Source organism: Pogona vitticeps, chromosome 1 (genome assembly GCF_051106095.1).
Source record: "Pogona vitticeps strain Pit_001003342236 chromosome 1, PviZW2.1, whole genome shotgun sequence".
Taxonomy (NCBI): Eukaryota; Metazoa; Chordata; class Lepidosauria; order Squamata; family Agamidae; genus Pogona; species Pogona vitticeps.
The window spans coordinates 230,898,797-230,915,944 of NC_135783.1; the positions used below are offsets into that span (position 1 = coordinate 230,898,797).

Below are 17,148 nucleotides of genomic sequence, written 5' to 3' on the forward strand. Positions count from 1 at the left end.
AAAGCGGTTTGATCATTTTTATCAATGGTTACACTTCACATTTTTATTGTTAACCCGATTGAAAAAAACTGGGTATAAAAACAAACAAAAAACCCCCACCTCTCAACAGAATCCAAGTTTTGCTATTTCCAAGGAAAGATTTAAATAAATAAATTCTTCATACTGAAGAAAGCTGAATTCTGCAAACTGTATAAAGGTGAAGGTTTCCCTTGATATTTAGTCCAGTCGTGTCTAACTCTAGGGCATGGTGCTCATCCCCATTTCCAAGCCACAGAGCCAGCGTTTGTCTGAAGACAATCTTTCATGGTTACGTGGCCAGCGTGACTAGACATGGAATGCCATTACCTGCCCACCATGGTGGTACCTATTTATCTACTCACATTTTTACATGCTTTTGAACTGCTAGTTTGGCAGGAGCTGGGCCAAGTGATGGGAGCTCACTCCATTGCATGGATCCGATTTTATGACTGCTGGTCTTCTGACCTTGCAGCACAGAGGCTTCTGCGGTTTAACCTGCAGTGCCACCAGGTCCCTGGCAAACTGTATATATTTTTGTAAATCAGCATTCTGTATTTGTTATATAATTAACCTTGTTGTTGCTTTTCATGGTGTGTAAACAATGAGCCCTAACACCAAATAATGGAAATCCTGTTCCGCTGCCATGTTTTCTTAGAAATCTTCTAAACCTATTTTTTACATTCTTAAGGCCTATTAACATGTTTTATTAAAAGTTCTGAAAACACATTCACAGGATGTTGAATTCTGTACCCAAAACTAAGGTCCAATAATTGCAGGCTGCAGTAGTGGAATATATATAAGCCTGTTTTTAGGGATTACAGGTGAGACAGATGTAAAGGTCTCTCTCAACAGTGTTTTGGAACCAAAAGTTGCAGTCACAGTAGGTTGCAGTTTTGAATGGAGAGAGGGTAGAAGAGGAGCTATTTGACCCCATTCTTTTCAGCTTTCTGCTCAGAATATATACCCAAAGGGGAACTGTGTACCAACAACAATATGGAGCAAGACTATTTTGATCAGAAAATCACAGAACAGAACACGATGAAACTGCTTAGCTGTTCTTCCACTCAGGATCCTAGTACTGTATATTGAGTGTGCTTTTTATTTTTATTTTTTTTAAAATCTGCAGACTATCACATATGTAATTGCTACTTTGCATTCAGGTATAATGCAGATGTGACAAATCCTTGACATTAGATAGAACCAGTTATATATCAAGACTTCAGATTGATGGGACCTGTTTTGAGCACCTCAATTTATTATAGTCTGATGGGATGTTGTTGTCTTCTTTCACATTTCAGCCACGGAGAACAGCTACCATACAGACAGCAGCTGGAACGCAGGCAGCACAACATCCAACTTGCACAGTGAAAGCAGGGGCAGTTCAACAGAAACAAAGAGAGATGCAGAAAGGACTTCTCTGTTTCTTCCAGAGGGTGTCACATTGACTGATTCAACAAGGAGAAATTCAATTTCTGGCAGTCAAATTATCACCTCTTTTGATCAAGTCCACTCATCGTCTCGTGCAATACATTCAAGAGGAATCGGCGGCACGTCAGATGTCACATCACTTCCTGATTCTTCAGTGGGGACTGTGCTTACCCATTCCTACTTTTCTCTGAAGACTAGTATGTTTTCCCCTGCTCTATAAAATCATTTCCTTATTAACTGCACACAAAGAAGCAATAGTAATGTGTGTAGCCATTTTAGAACTGGTCAAAGAGTAGTTGCACATTAAATTGTGAGCCTGGAGTGCCTTGGTTTCAAGCCACCAAGTCACTTGCTAGTGGTAGGAAAACCAGTGTTTCTCTGTGCCAGCCCCCTTGCAGCTGAAATAGGACGACAACAGCATTCTCTCTTGCAAGTGGTTTGCAAGAAATATTTGAATGCTCTAAGGTCCTGTAAAAAATACAAAGCGTTGAAATGGATGAAATTTTGTGTCTTGGTTTCCAGAAGCACTCTCAAATGTGATGACGCACCACATTGATTCGAGGAGTAGAGACTTGACACTTTGGGCAAAATCCTGTTGTATAATTTTGCACTGGTGTAACCTGGATTGGGTGCTGGAAACACTTAAATTTGTGGGAAGTGTCTCCCCACCCCCCCTCTCAAGTTCTGAGGCTCTCTTTTGCTGCCAGATCACTACCGGTGGTCCCAATACCAGTAACAACAATTCAGCGGCATTTTTTAAACTATTAATGACTCCAACACACACACACATTCTGAGGTTCCCAAGGTCTTCCTCGGGGAAAAGAGGAGTCCTGAGCAGCCTCAGAATCTGAAAAGGGGAGATAGGAAATATACCATGAGTTTAAATTAAACATTTCCAGTGCCCACTCCAGGTTATATCAGCACAAAGTTATGCAACAGGATTTTACCCCCTGTTGAGCTAACTCAGCAGAAACTGTATGAATAACCGATGTGAGGCAAAAGCATTTCCAAGGTAGGATTAGATTAGAACTCCATTCTGCCCATTGATGGTAACTGGAAAAATGCCTGACAAAGCAGGATATGATCCTAGCATGTGATATCTCTTTCCTTTTGTTAATCATCACCATGAATGATGTCCTGGTAATAAAAATGGATGTTTCACTTTTGGGGATCAAGGCTATCACCACTGAAAGGGCTGAGCAGAACCCCCGTGCGGTTGCCAGTTAGAAAAGGAGACAAAGCTGTGCAGAAGGAACTTTGTCAGATGCAGCTTGTCATAAGAAAAACAGTCCCACGCCTACAGCAATTCTGTCATTCTTTCTATCTGGGTCCCCATCTGTCTATTGATTATACAGGAATAATACTTTACTTGTATTGCTTGAGGCCTTCAAAAATTAGTCAACAAAGACATTCTGAGATCTAGAAACTCAGAAAAATGTTCACAGATAGCTGTCAGGTTTTAAACAATCAAATGGGGACAGGCTTTGCAGAAAAGAAATGTGCATTTTGCCAGAGTGGTAGGCATTTATGGTGGGAAGTAGTTTGGGTAAACAGAAGTATTTATGAATAAAGAGCTGCAGGCGCCAGTTCTGCATAAATAATGCAAACAATCAAAGACCAGTATCTTTATTAGGGGCAGGTTAACAGTAGTGATTCTAAAGAGATCCTCCTTTCTCTGGTGATGATTTTGCAGAAAAAGGAAAATGTACCTTCTACAGGCAAGAGGAAGTCTTTGAATTGTGAGAGGGAAGAACTCACTAGGAGTTTATAGACTGATTATGTGTGTGCTGAAACTGAGGGGATCTCCCTTCCTCAGTCTGAGTCTTCCATGATATTAGAAACTACAGGGGCATTCAGAGTGATCCATGGATATGTGTATACTATTAACAATAAGTGGTTTTGAGATAAATCCAGTTGTTAATTACAACTTGAGTATACCTGTTGGAAATCCTGTTGTACTATGGAAAGCCTATTACTGTAAATCAGTGGGGATTTGGGGGGTCAACACCTTCGTAAGTTCCAGTTATTCAAACAGGTGTATTCTGATTGTAACTTACTATACCAAATAAAGTTGCAGGAGAGTAGCCCCATTTGAATCAATGGAACACGTGGAGGATTTGACTTGCCAAACAGAATTTCAGCCAATAAATTTTACATACATGCTGATTTAACACATCTTATTCAGTCATTCAGGCTTCTGTAGTTGGGATTGACAATTGGATTTATCCTATTAGTTTTTAGCCACAATAATGTGTTTGTTTTAAACATTGCATTGTTTTTATTAGTCTAAGATTTATGGGGCTTAATTTTGCCCTTGGGTTGAATATAAATGTAATTAACGCAATGGGGGTGGAGGAAGAAATATATGATGAAGCAGAACAAGTGAAACTAAATGCTGCTCCTTTCCTCATAAGCTGCTCTCTGTTTCTGAAATATGCCAGAGGAACTTGGTAGTGGGAAAGCAGAAGGCAACTTTATTTGATAAGATTCACAAGGACTGTTAATATATCTGTCAGTTCCCTTTTCTCTATTTTGTCTGCCTCCCTGGTTCATCTGTGTTCTCTGTTTATTCACTCCTTCTGTTCCTGATTTAACTAGAGTAGGGTTGCCAGGCCACAACCTGGAAAGTATGCATATATTCCACAATTCCACTTGCTTTCAAAATTTATTTTGTCTCTTGAACTGGCACCTTTGATTCATTTACTTTTTGGTAGTGTCTATGCTAGGACTGTAGCCAAATTTGAGGGATTCCTCAGTAAAGTGTTCTTAGATGCCCCCTCCCCCTTTATGGCTGGTCAGTTCCCTCCTCCATTTTAATTACCTGTGATGCTCACAAGTAGTATATTAGTATTATGGCAGGAAATTGAAAAGGCAGTTTTGACGAGGCACAAGACATTATGCTGGTTGAGAAAAAGGAAGTGGTGTCTTCACTCCATGTATAGAAAGCAACTGGGCTGACTATTATAAGTAGAATTATAGTGATACAAAAATAATGTTAATGCTATTACTACTGTTGTTATTAATTCCTTTCATACCCAGCTTTATGCACAGAAGCTCCAAACAGCTAACAATTCACATTAAAATGCAGTTAAGGTTACAAGTTACAAAAAGGAGATTGTAATTAAACACCGGCAATGGAACCATGCATGAAGGCAGCTGGCCAAGTTCAGATGATAGAGGACAAGCTGTGTAGCCCACACCACTGTTTCCTTCAGCAGAAGAGGAAGGAAGGATAGGAGACTCAGGAGGAATAGCTAGGGTGTTGCTATTGCTAGCCCCAGCTCTTGCTCCTTAGCCAGAATGCAGTCTCCCAGCTGCTGCCTAAGCCTCTGTTGCCTCAGATGATTTGTTTAACAGTGGCAAATCACCACTGTCACTTTCAAGTAAATCCACAGGTAGGGTCCGTTGCCCCAATATCCTTGGCAGGGTATTGGGGCTCCAAATAAATCTTCCCCAGCATTCAATATTCCTTCCACTCCCATCTTTCTATTTTACTCCAGCTGTACCACTGATTTGTCCAGAGCGGACATGCAAAACATTGCTACTATTCAGTTCTCTTGTATCTGTGCTGTGGAGCATTTCCTCTTGAAAGTTTAGCCCTTTTTATTGCTTCCTTTTGTTCTGGGCTGAGGGATTAATGTTGAATAGTCTTTGATTTGCCTGTCGAATAACTTCTACTGGGGCCAGTCCAAGACATTTGCTGCTAAGGCCAAGGCATCTTCTTACAATGCTGACAGGATAGTATCTTCCACGACACCTGAGGGAAGCAGGCTGGCTTAGTGAGTACAAGGTACATTATCCAGAGCACACACCTTTGTGTTTTAGGACAGTGGTCCTCAATCTTGGGCCTCCAAATGTTCTTGGACTACAGCTCCCAGAAGCTTTCACCACCACCTCTGCTGGCCAGGATTTCTGGGAGTTGAAGTCCAAGAACATCTGGAGGCCCAAGGTTGGGGACCACTGCTTTAAGAGGTTGCTCCCTGGGTCTCTCCATACCATTCAGCATCTGCCACCTGAGAGAACTACCTCAATTTTCTTGATGGTAGGGGTATTCTAAGCCTTTCTGAATCACCCCTATGCATGTATGCAGGCATGTGTGCACATTTATTTATTTATTTATTTATTTATTTATTTATTTATTTATTTATTTATTTCCCTACCTTTCCCTCCAAGAGGACCCAAGTCATCTTATAGTATTCAAAACAAACAATATAAAACTGGAAAGGGAGGAGGAAAAAAAAGCAAAAAATAAAACAGCAGCAGCCCATATCCTAGGCAGCCAGTCCTTGATAAAGTATTGGTTTCTTACCATTTCTGTGGGAAGGCAGAAGGTCAGTTGGATGGGGAATGGAGATGCACCAATAGAATTAAAGGGATATGCAGACAATGCTATAGCTGCCTTAATTCCTGCTGCGTTGGATGATAAGAAAGTGCACGTGTGTTCTTTGGGTTGCTCCTGATGATAGTCCTCACTCTAAGGCATGACTGAATGAGTAAGATCTCTTTATTGATCAAGTAGGCACTTTCCTATTTCAGCTTTCAATAGGAGGCATCAGTGAGGCACATGACATGTATTTCTAGGGTGTCTACATATAAAAGGGACATCTATTTGTGTGATAGACATTTTGGAACATCTGTTGCTTTTCATGTCCTGTTGTGTGCTGTTTAGCCCTATTGGTATCTAACAATTTAAATAGGATTACAGTACCTAAATTCCTGCGGATGGAGGTTGGCAACTGTCTCTGCAAAAAATGTTTCCATTTTCTTCTCTAACATAGAATGTCTTGGAAAAAGTAATGGTATTAGAAGGAAGATTGTGCCTTCGTCTGTTAAAGCCTTTAAAATACTGCAGAAAATGTATAGTGTATTAGGTTTCACTACTACAGTACTCTCATCCTTGAGTCTATTGTTGATGGGACATGGGTAACCTTGCTGACATCTGGATATAGTACCAACAAACAAATTTATATAAGCATTACTGAGAATCCTCTAGCTAGTTTTAAAAGTTATTTTATTTATTTATTTTTTTCATTTATACCCCACCTATCTGGTCTTGCGACCACTCTAGGCAGCTTCCAAATACAGTACTTAAATAAAAAACACAAATATACACAAAAATTGTGTAAGTTAGGGCAGATATCAAAGAAATAAAATAACTATAGTATATGCATATGGACCAGATAAAGAATTAGAAGGAATGCAAAAGTGTTTACTGAATAAGTCAGTTTTCTCCTTTTTTAAAAAAAGAAAGTATTCTATCTTCTAGTCCATAGAAATACAGAGAGAAAAACTGAAAATACTATAAAACCATTCTTTGAAATATACATCCAAATGAGTCTGGCTTTGCCTTTGTCTTGGGACGAAGGAGCTGAATCTTGGTTTTTCACCTCTATCTGTGTACGGTTTGCCCTTTCTAACCATTAAACGGTCTGCCCAGTTAAATGCTACAGTCCTTTAGGGATTATTTGAAAGTATGTTTCAGGGTGTTCAGTGTCTCAGTGTTTTGAAACAGAACAAGCTGCTATTGTTATAAGAGTTTCCTAATATCAATAATATGGATGTGTAAGCAGTATGTGGCTTGTTTTGCTCTTGTTTTCTTTATAGTTTATGTTATTTATTAGTATTATCTAATACTTCAAAGCTAGTGGTTGGTTTTTTTAAAGGAACCTATTTCAAATGTAAAGGGGAAAAATCCTCCCAATATCCACCAATTGTTCTTTGCTTTTATCAGAGTTGGAATGAGAGAATTACCTTTTAATTAGATGAATGAGAAGGCAAATACTGGGATAAAATTGAAGACATCCTTTCAGTATATATGGGTAATACATCTAATTTCTCACTCTTGTGTTTTCAGCTGCTGAAGATCGACACCTACAAGGGAGCAGCTCAGATACAGATAGAAATTTTTCCACTTCTCCTGTGGAAAGTACATATATTGTAGGACTTCCTGACAGAAGTGGAGAGAGGACATTGCGAACATTGCAAACTCTAAGAGACATCAGCAGTTCTTACAACCCAACACAAATATCTACATTCTCTAGACACATTATTTCAAACTCTGATTCTCCTTATATAGAACAGACCGGACAAATGGATTTGTCGCCAGGGAACACTGATCTTGCTGGAGCAATGGCCTCACAGTCTCAGGCTCCCTCAGAAAGTATAGGTAAAGAATGACGATCTCATGATTTTTTTTCAAATCCCAGTTTCATCTGTGCAATATGAAGGTTTAAACCAAAATATCAGGAGTGCATTTTTAAAAGAAAAGAAAAAAAGCTGATGGATCATAGCTGGAATTATAACAACTGTAGCATTTATTTAAGAAGAATTAGATGTCATTTTTGGCTTCTTTGTTTTAATGTGGAAAACTAAGCCACTTTTTGGTGATATTTTATTTCAGTTTTAGAGAATTTCAATGGTAAGCATTGTCCTGATGCCAAATGATGTCCAATTGGTCAATTTCAGTACCTTTTGATTAAAGTAAAAAAAAAAATGGTTGGGGAAAGTAGTACTTCCTAATCATAAAATTTTGATCTGACCATTTACTTTTTTTTTAAATTATGAAATTAATATTTTGCATTCAATCTGTATGGGCAAAACCCAGAAAAATATACTTTGTGGTGGTTCATGGTTCGTGAAATTTCTGAACTAGAGAGCCTTGTGGCACAGTGGTTAAACTGCTGTACTGCAGCTAACACTGTGCTCATGAGCCATGGTTCAATCCCAGGTAGCTGGCTCAAGGTTGACTCAATCTTCTATCCTTCTGAGGTCAGTAAAATGAGTACCCAGCTTGGAACATTGGTTCCAACTGATCTCCCTGATCAACTGGGACCCGAGCGCATGCGCAGAGACAGCAGTCCCAGCTCCTGGAAGGAAAGCCAGGCTGGTGTCTCTGAAGATGGCAGCTGCAGTGGAGAATGAGGAAGAGGTGGCAGCACAAAGTGGGGAGGCAATGAGAGCCGTGGGAAGGTGGTGGGGCCAGGCTGTGGGGCAGGGGGCCAAACGAACCAAGAATTTTGTTAAATCCCTTTAAAAGTTCATGGGTTTGTTTTTGGGTTTGTTGGTGTTGATGAACTTGAACTCAACTAATGAACCAGCAATTTTTTAACCAACTTCCTCGTTCATCTTTTGGTTCGTGCTCATTTCTGTGTATGAGTATCATTATTTACAGAACACTCTTCAATAATTCAGATTTTTTCCCTTGTGTTTCAGCTGTGGAAGAGAGCGATCAGCCAGGGAGCAGCCTGCATAGAGACAGAAGCGTGTTGTCTTCTCATACTGATAGTGGCTCTGTTCTTGGTGTATCTGACAGAGATGGAGAAAGGACATTGCCAACTCTGAGAGACAATGCAACAGAAATGTCTACGGACGTTAATCCAAAATCCTCCAGTACTGTAGGCCTTACTCAGTTTTCTTCCATGTTGACTCCAGTACAGACCACACAAATGGATGTGTCAGCCAGAGACAGTGTTATCACTGAGGCAGCGGTTTTACATTCTCAGACACCTTCAAAAAGAACAGGTAAAGTGTGAAGAGCTCCTTGGGTTGTTTTTGTTCTCCCTCCAGATTTCAGGGTGCAGTTATGCTTGTCTGTGTATAATCCATAAGGTTAGGACACAATGTATAAAAAGAAGAGGGAAAGCAAGCAGACAGACATTTCTAAGTCTTTGAGGGATAAAGCTGACTAAACGTGTGAGACTTTAATAACAACAGTGAAAAGTTTCTCTTTAAAGAAGAACAGTGTCTTCATTTTTGTCATAGTTCAGAAAATTATCTGTTATGTTCCTTTTTCTTTAAAGAAAATAGCATACATTCAGTCTCTTTGATTAGATTTAAAAGGTCAGATTTAAGAAAGGCAGAGATTGTTAAGGAAATAATGCATCGAATGGAGACTTTGCGCCACTCGAATCATTTCCACTAGCACAGAGAGGAGCATACACATTTTGTTTAGTAAGTGATGGATTATAATCTGTGGTGACTTTGTTCTGGCAAAAGACTTTTTTACGGCATGTGACTTTCACTCAGTTTTTGCTGATTTTGAAGCCTGCCTGCTCATATCCTACATTGTTTTGGAGCCTTCCACATACACAGCTTTCTCAATAACACCTCGTCCGGCACTAGAAGAGGTTGCAGGCCTATTCCAGTCTGCAGGGCTCCTCAATCCATCCCACATTGCTGTACCCCATGGTTATACCTTTTTCTCCATTTTATCTTTGATCTAATCCTACACCTCAAGGAGTTGCACTAAACTGGGAATGGTGAGCAGCCAGCAAAACTGGCTCCTGGCAGGTCCTGGATGAATCCACACCAGTATTTTTGGGGCTCTTGTTATTACTGATCAGGAAAACTGAGATGCAGACTAAACCCATTCTGTGTTGTGTGTGTGTGTATGACAATTGGTGGCCACCTTTTCCAGCTGTAAAGTCACTTTAATGTCATACAGATGTTGAGGAGAAAACAAAAGCACTCCAAAATACATGGAAGGCAGAAACATGAGCAGCTGCTTCTTTGATGACCATGGCAACATGACTGAGTGCTCCATGATCTTGAGATGGATGCATGGAGGCATTTCATGTCTAGCAAAAGAATATGCCTCCATGGTGGCACGTGCAAAATGCAGCCCATCAGACACAGTGAGACCGAACTCAAGATGCAAGTAAAGTAAGGCTAGGGATATCTCACCCTGAAATATTGGAGTAAAGGGCCATGAGTTGTCTCTAACTAGAAAGCCTTCTGAAGCAGCAATTACTGTAGTATGAGCAGTGAGAAGATGCATAGTAAGGTCTAGGTATCTCCCCACCCCAAGGCTCTACACTTCTCACACAATAAATAATAAATAATATTTTTAATGCAAGTAACACATCTTATTTTTTTACTGTTGTATTTAAGCTATAGAAGACAGTGGTCTACTGAGGAGGAGCTTGAATACAAAGACAAGTGTTCCCAGTTCTCACAGGAAGAATGTGTCTACTGTAGGTTTATCCAACATAAGTGAAAAGATATTACCAGCTCTGGAAGACACCAGTGGTTTTTACAATGCCACGCAAATGTCCACAATCTCCAGTAATAAACCTTCTAGCAACTTGGGCCTCACTGATTCTTCTTATGTATCAACTCCAGTACAGACCAGACAAATGGATTTGTCCCCAGGGGACACTGATGTCAGAAATATTACTCCCTCAGAAATAACAGGTAAAGGGCAAACTCTTCATTGGATCTGGACTGTGTGGGGTAAATGTTAAGACCAGAATATTAGAACTGAATGTAGAAAAGAAGAAAAAGATAGGAGATAATAGCTGGAACTATAGCTGTAAACTCATGGCTCTTCAGTTGTTGTTGCATTATAACTTATCTGAAGTACTACATATTCCCAACTATTGCACTATATTGAAGGGGAAATTAACTTAGCACTGTACGTGAATGTAATGGTGGTTAAAAAAATATGAGATGTCCTTCTGTTTATGTGCATGGTACATTTAATTTCTCTCTGTCACTTTTCAGCTGTGGAAGATAGTGGTCTCCTGAAGTGGAACTCAAACAAGGACGTTGTTTCCAGTTCAGAAGCAGAGAGTATATCCGTTCCAGGAGTATCTGACAGAGTTGGAGAGAGGACATTGAGAACTCTAAGAGATGTCAGTAGTTCTCTTAATAAAGCAGAGAGAGCCACAACTTCTAGCAATGAAGTCTTCAATTCTTTGGGTCTCACTGATTCTTCTTCTGTCTTGACTCCAGTAGAGGTTGGACAAATTGATTTGTCACCAGAGAACACTGATATTACTCCCTTGGAATCAACAGGTAAAGAACAACAGCATCTTTCTTTGTTTTCAGTTTGGGACCATGGCTTCATGTGTGGTGTAAGGATTAAAACCAGACTATTAGGAATAAATATAAAAACGAAGAGAAATATACAAATGGACAAAAGCTGGAACAATAAACTGCTATGGTATTGAAGATAAAGTTGACTAAAATATGCAGGATTGATATAATACTTACATAACACACTTTGAGAATTGTTTCCCTTTTTATATCAGTGTTAACTGTGATAATATTTCTGCTTTTGAAGAATATTAGCAATAAAGATTTTAATCATATCTTAGTGAAATTTCCTATTTTAATCTCTTCTTGATAGGATTAAAAAGAACTGAAGTGAGTAAATGGCAGAAACTTTTAAGAGAATAATATATTCAGTTATGCTTTCCACTAGAGGAGTCATTCCCACATGATCCAAGGAAGGGCACAACATATTTATTGAGAAGATGCTAGGTCAGTGATTCCCCAACGTTGGGCCTCCAGATGTTCTTGGACTACAACTCCCAGAAGCTTTCACCACCACCTCTGCTGACCACGATTTCTGGGAGTTGAAGTCCAAGAACATCTGGAGGCCCAAGGTTGAGGAACACTGTGCTAGGTTGGATCCTATGGCGACTTTGTGCAAATGGGAAGTACTTCCACAATCAAGAGAGGCTTATGATTTAGACATAACTTTGCTATGCTAGGGTCACCCAGACCTCTCTTATGCAGGACTCTGATTGTGACCTGGTGAGTCCCAAAATGCAAGACTGCCATCCGCTATCATAGTCTTTTCTTCTCAAGCTATTTTGGATATTGAGCCATAAAATTTTCAGAAGATCAGTCAATGAGAGAGTGTCTGGCAAGGTTAGAGGTGAGGCTTTACTTGGTGGACTGGTCTTCACTCTAGTGAGCCAGGAAAGGATATGTTTATATTGACTTCTCCCCAGCAGTCCTCTCTGTAACTTTGGCCACAGACTCTTACTTTATATATCCTGTCTTGCCAAGAAGCATTTTGTACATTTGGTGGATGGGGGAAGAGAGAAGTAGCATTATGGGGCATTATGTTGTATTTGCAGTTCTGCTTTCCTGTTGCGGTTTCATTGGTTCACCTAAGGGAGCGTTTTTGCCCAGAGGGATGGAGAGGGAGATGTGCATTTGGCCCTATCTCAAGCAAGGGATCCTTTTTCCATGGGTATCAAGGAGTAGAGGACTAACAGAGCCACCTACAGTCCCCCCCCAGCAGATGCCAGTGGGTATTCCCTAGTGTTCTTGTGCTTAGGGATATATACCTGTCTCTAGTAGCCACTCTAAGACTACTTAACCATAGTCTATGAAGGTGAGTATTGGTTGGCAGATGATCCACCAATGTACAGACCTGCTCCTTATGTTGTACCAGTATTGTTCTGTTACATACAATGCAACTCTTAGCCTTTTATTATCCATCACCAATTTATCCTTCAATGAACTTCTTATGCAGTTAAGAATGGTGTGTCTTCTCTTAATGGGCAGGGGAAGCATTCCAGGTCATTTCACCTGTGTCCACATTTGTACTCCCCAATTGATTCAGCCCTCCATGAAAGATTTCTGACTCTTTTGGATCATCTCCCATTCCTCAGGATTGGCATTTCTGAGGGCACAGAGTGTTACAGTGGCTGGAGGGTTAGTTCAAGCAAAATAAGGCAACTTCCCTCACATGTGTAGAATCATTATGTAATAGGACAAAGCTGTCCTTGAGATATCCCAATGGCTGGAAAGGTAAAACTTTGAGAATTAAAAAAAAACATTCTAAATGAGAGGAGGGGAAGGTGGTGCTCCTTTCCCCCCCTAATATTGCAATATATTTAAAAGCTTATTAACAAAAGTTTATTAACTAGATGTTAGATTAGTAATTCAGAATCTCATTTGCTTGTACTTGAGCAAGTAGTCTTCTACAAGCATGATTATGTGTACAGTATAACAGATGCCAAAAGAGGTTAGAAGCACTTTTAATCAACATTGGTTTAGAATTAGAGTTTGCACCAGCTGTTAAATGAAAACAAAAATTAATAGTACTAATACTCCCATGCATGTACATTTTCTAATTATGATGGCCAGTATCCTATTGAGAGTAGAAGAGCAATTGGATAAAGTTTTCCCTCCCACTGCGGCAGGCCTCCTGTTGCAGCCTTGATCACATAATCTGTCACACAACTGATCTTGCAATCCGTGTGAGACTGTGCATCCAATGAGGAGTCTGCTGGAGTAGGAAGAGCATTTTCATGATTGTCCTGAAGAAATGATAGCTAGTGTGTTTGGACAACTTTTCCTGAGAATAAATATATCTTAAGAGGCAGAATAATTTGAGAATAATAGTTTATTGTCAGTATCAAGATACTGTTAAATATATTTTTCCATTGATTTTTATTCTACTTAAATCAGAGAGACAAACAAAAACAGAGTGAAAAATATCTATAAACTTTTCCTGGAATATGACTATGAAGAATATAAATACACTGGAGTATATTGGGCTAAGATATTGCTGAGAATATGGCTATGTATATTTTTAGAGCATTAGACATGCTTTTCATTAATTATACATGTTAGAGAGACTGTTTATAATTATTCTAATTAATTAATGCATTATTAATGTTATTAATATCCACATCGTTGAATTAAAATAAATAAAAACAGTCTAGCTTTCCAGAAAAGCTAGTGATGCCACAATATATTTTAAACAGAAATAAATGGTTAATCTTATAGCTCAGACCAGCTGATAAAATGTATGCTAATTACTGAACAAAACCAAAATCTTCAGTTGTTGAGGGGCTGGCTTGATGAAATAAAAATGTACGCTTTTGTACATCTTTGGTAAGAAGAAAAATATACAGGTTCATATTTCACCATGTTATGGCAGTGGCTGTAAATAAAAATGGATTTTAATTAATCTTTCCTTCCTGGAAACTGTTAACCTGAATTTTCAATTTTATTATCAGGCTTCAGCTCTCTTGCCTATTTAATATTTTCCATTATATATGTATGGATGTAATTATGGAAGAATAAAATGTGGATGTTCTTAGCACATACAGGTGACACAACTAATATTTTACTGTTTCATTTCAGCTTTAGAAGACATTAGTCAGCCAAGGAGCAGCTCAGACACACAGAGAGGGGTTTCACAATCTCCTATCGACAACACATCTGCTTTGGATCTCTCTGACAGGGGTGGAGAGAGGACATTACAAACGATAAGGGACATCAGCACTTCCCATATTGCAACACAAGTATCCATAATCTCTGGCAAAGAAATTTCCAGCTCTTCAGACCTCACTGACTTTTCTTCTATGTTGACTTCAGTACAGATGGGACAAACAGACTTGTCACCAGGGGACACAGAGGGAATGGTTACAGAGTCTCAACCAGCTTCAGAAACAACAGGTACAGGATGAAAGCTCCTTGTTTATTCAAAAATTGCTGCATACTACCAGTCTTGTAACGATGTGCTGGCCCATTAGTTAAATGCACATGGAGATGTTTCTTGCATCATACAGAATATGCCTCCATGTTGTCATTGCATATATGAATCACAGCCTTCCAAACACAAGCAGTGGTTCCCAACATTGGGCAACCCAGGTGCTCTTGGACTGCAGCTCCCAGAAACCCTGGCCAGCACAGCTAAGGGTGAAGGCTTCTGGGAGTTGCAGTCCAAGATTGGGAACCACTACTTTAAAGTATCCTGCATAGCAGCAGTCACTATCTGTAGCACAAATAGTAAGAAAACAGAGATTAATGGATAAACACAGCTGCCAACAGAGTTGCAGTTCCATTCTACCATTCATAAATAGAAATAAGTGCCTATTAAATTTTACTAACACAAAAAACATTACAAGCTTTTCTCATTATAAGAAGGTTAATCTTTGCCATTGTTTTCATCAGAATAGGGCTGGAAAACTCATGGCCCTCCAGATGCTATTAGACTAAATGGCAAAATCAACTTGTTTTTCATTACCTTTGTATAGGAACGTAATGAGGGCAAGAAAGTACAGTATGTGATACCCTCTCAGTGCAGGTGGGTAGCACATCATAATTTATCTTTGTTTTATTTCAGCTGTTGAAGACAGAGGTCTGCTGAGGTGGAGCTCAAACACAGAGCAAGGTGTTTCCAGTCTTGAATCAGAGAGTGCGCCTGTTCCAGATCTGTTTGACAAAGGTGAAGTTAGGACATTGCAAACTCTAAGAGACACCAGCCATTCTCATAATGCAACACAGAAAGCCACAGACTCCAGCCATGAAACCCTTCACTCTTTGGATCTCACAGATTCTTCTTCTCTGCTGACTCCAGTACAGACTGAACAAATGGACATGACAACAGGGGACATGAATTTCACACAAGCAACACTTAAACATTCTCAGACTCCATCAGAAATAACAGGTAATGGATGAAGTATTCCTTACCTGTCGCAGAGCACTATTTAACTTGAGAGGCATAAACCAAGTTTTCTGTGGGAAAGTGAGGATTGCTCTTGCCTCTAGAGAATGTTTACAAAGATCAGTGTCTATGCTAACAGCACATTATCATTAGAGATATTCTCCAAACAAAAACTGTTTGAATCTGTTTTGGCATCCCCTTCTTAGCCTCACTCATCACCCCTCTCCCAAGAGCTACATCTACCATGGGAATCAACACCACCATATTATGTTCCTTCTTCCTCAGCTGTATTGTTTTAATGTGGGCGAGACATGAATCAGAACTATCCTGCCACGAATTTCCACATCATTCCTGGAGAATGCCATTGACGAGGATTAGGGCAGGGAATGGAAACCCTTGATTGATAGGCCCACCTAATAGTGATGAATCGTGGGATTGGGAAATGTGGTGTGGGGAGGCTGTACTCTATGCTGAGCACATCCTTTAAATCACATAGAGTAAAAAATGTGTCATCCTTCCTTTCTACTAGTTCAGGGCCACCTTATAAATCTTTGCAGGAATATAGAGGTTACTATTGAATACTTCCTTGTGGTGGTTGCCTTATATGAGGGCAGAAACAGAGTTTGGGAAATTTTTGAGACTACATTTCCCAGAATCCTCCAGCCAGCATGGCCACAGGGGTATGATCTAAAGATTTGTAGGCTTCTTGCTTTTTTTGTTGCTTCACTTTGCCCATAGTTGCCACAATTACAATGTCCTGAGAATTATAATCATTACTGAAGTGATTTATGGGGGTGAAATGATTATGCTGAAAAGGATAAGCAGCAGCTGCTCTTATCCTAAACGAACTTACTAAGCAGTAAACCTGAGTAAACATGTTGAAGTTTAATTCATAGTAAACAAGTGTACTGAGTACAGTTCTCAATAAACTGAACTGGTATCGCCTATTGGAATGCTTAAATGCTTATGAGCACTTTATCGCCTTGGGAGGGTTATCATAGGTTGGAAAGAATTTGAGGGCACATAATTAAAAAGAAACTAGCGTAGGATTGCAATGGTAATATATATCTTTAGCATTAGTCTGATTTTGTGATGCTTACAAAGTTCTAATGCTTGTTTATTGTCATCTAGATGTCAAAGATAACCAGCATACTTTTAGCCACTTCAGTACAGAGAAAAGGAATGCTCAGACTGAAAGTGTGTTCTCTGTTGTCACCCTTGTCAGAAGTGGAGATGGAACATTAAGATCTCTAACTAACAGGATGAAATCCACAGATTTAACAGAGCTCTCAACTTTTGAGTTGGAAGATGTCAGTTCTTCAGTTTTAACTCAGACTTCATTTGGTACAGCACAAAGTGGAAAGGAAATTTTCCTGTCTACAGGGATGGATATCACTGAATCTCTAAAAGACTCTTTACTTACATACTCCTCCAAAACCTCTGTTTACCCGTCTTCTACATTAAATCTTTCAAGTGAGTTTTACAAATAAATAAATAAATAAATA

At 39.4% G+C, this 17,148-nt stretch overlaps 1 protein-coding gene across 1 annotated transcript in view; it reads left to right on the forward strand.

Annotated features, from left to right (window-relative positions):
* The window catches only part of HEG1 (heart development protein with EGF like domains 1), an 84,048-nt gene that overhangs the window by 35,947 nt on the left and 30,953 nt on the right, over positions 1 to 17,148 (forward strand). Inside the window, exons 3-10 of the mRNA XM_072984994.2 lie at positions 1,317 to 1,643; positions 7,301 to 7,612; positions 8,659 to 8,967; positions 10,336 to 10,638; positions 10,948 to 11,241; positions 14,338 to 14,652; positions 15,323 to 15,646; positions 16,775 to 17,116. Of these exons, the coding sequence (XP_072841095.2) occupies positions 1,317 to 1,643; positions 7,301 to 7,612; positions 8,659 to 8,967; positions 10,336 to 10,638; positions 10,948 to 11,241; positions 14,338 to 14,652; positions 15,323 to 15,646; positions 16,775 to 17,116 (2,526 nt within the window). The remainder of the gene's footprint in view (positions 1 to 1,316; positions 1,644 to 7,300; positions 7,613 to 8,658; positions 8,968 to 10,335; positions 10,639 to 10,947; positions 11,242 to 14,337; positions 14,653 to 15,322; positions 15,647 to 16,774; positions 17,117 to 17,148) is intronic.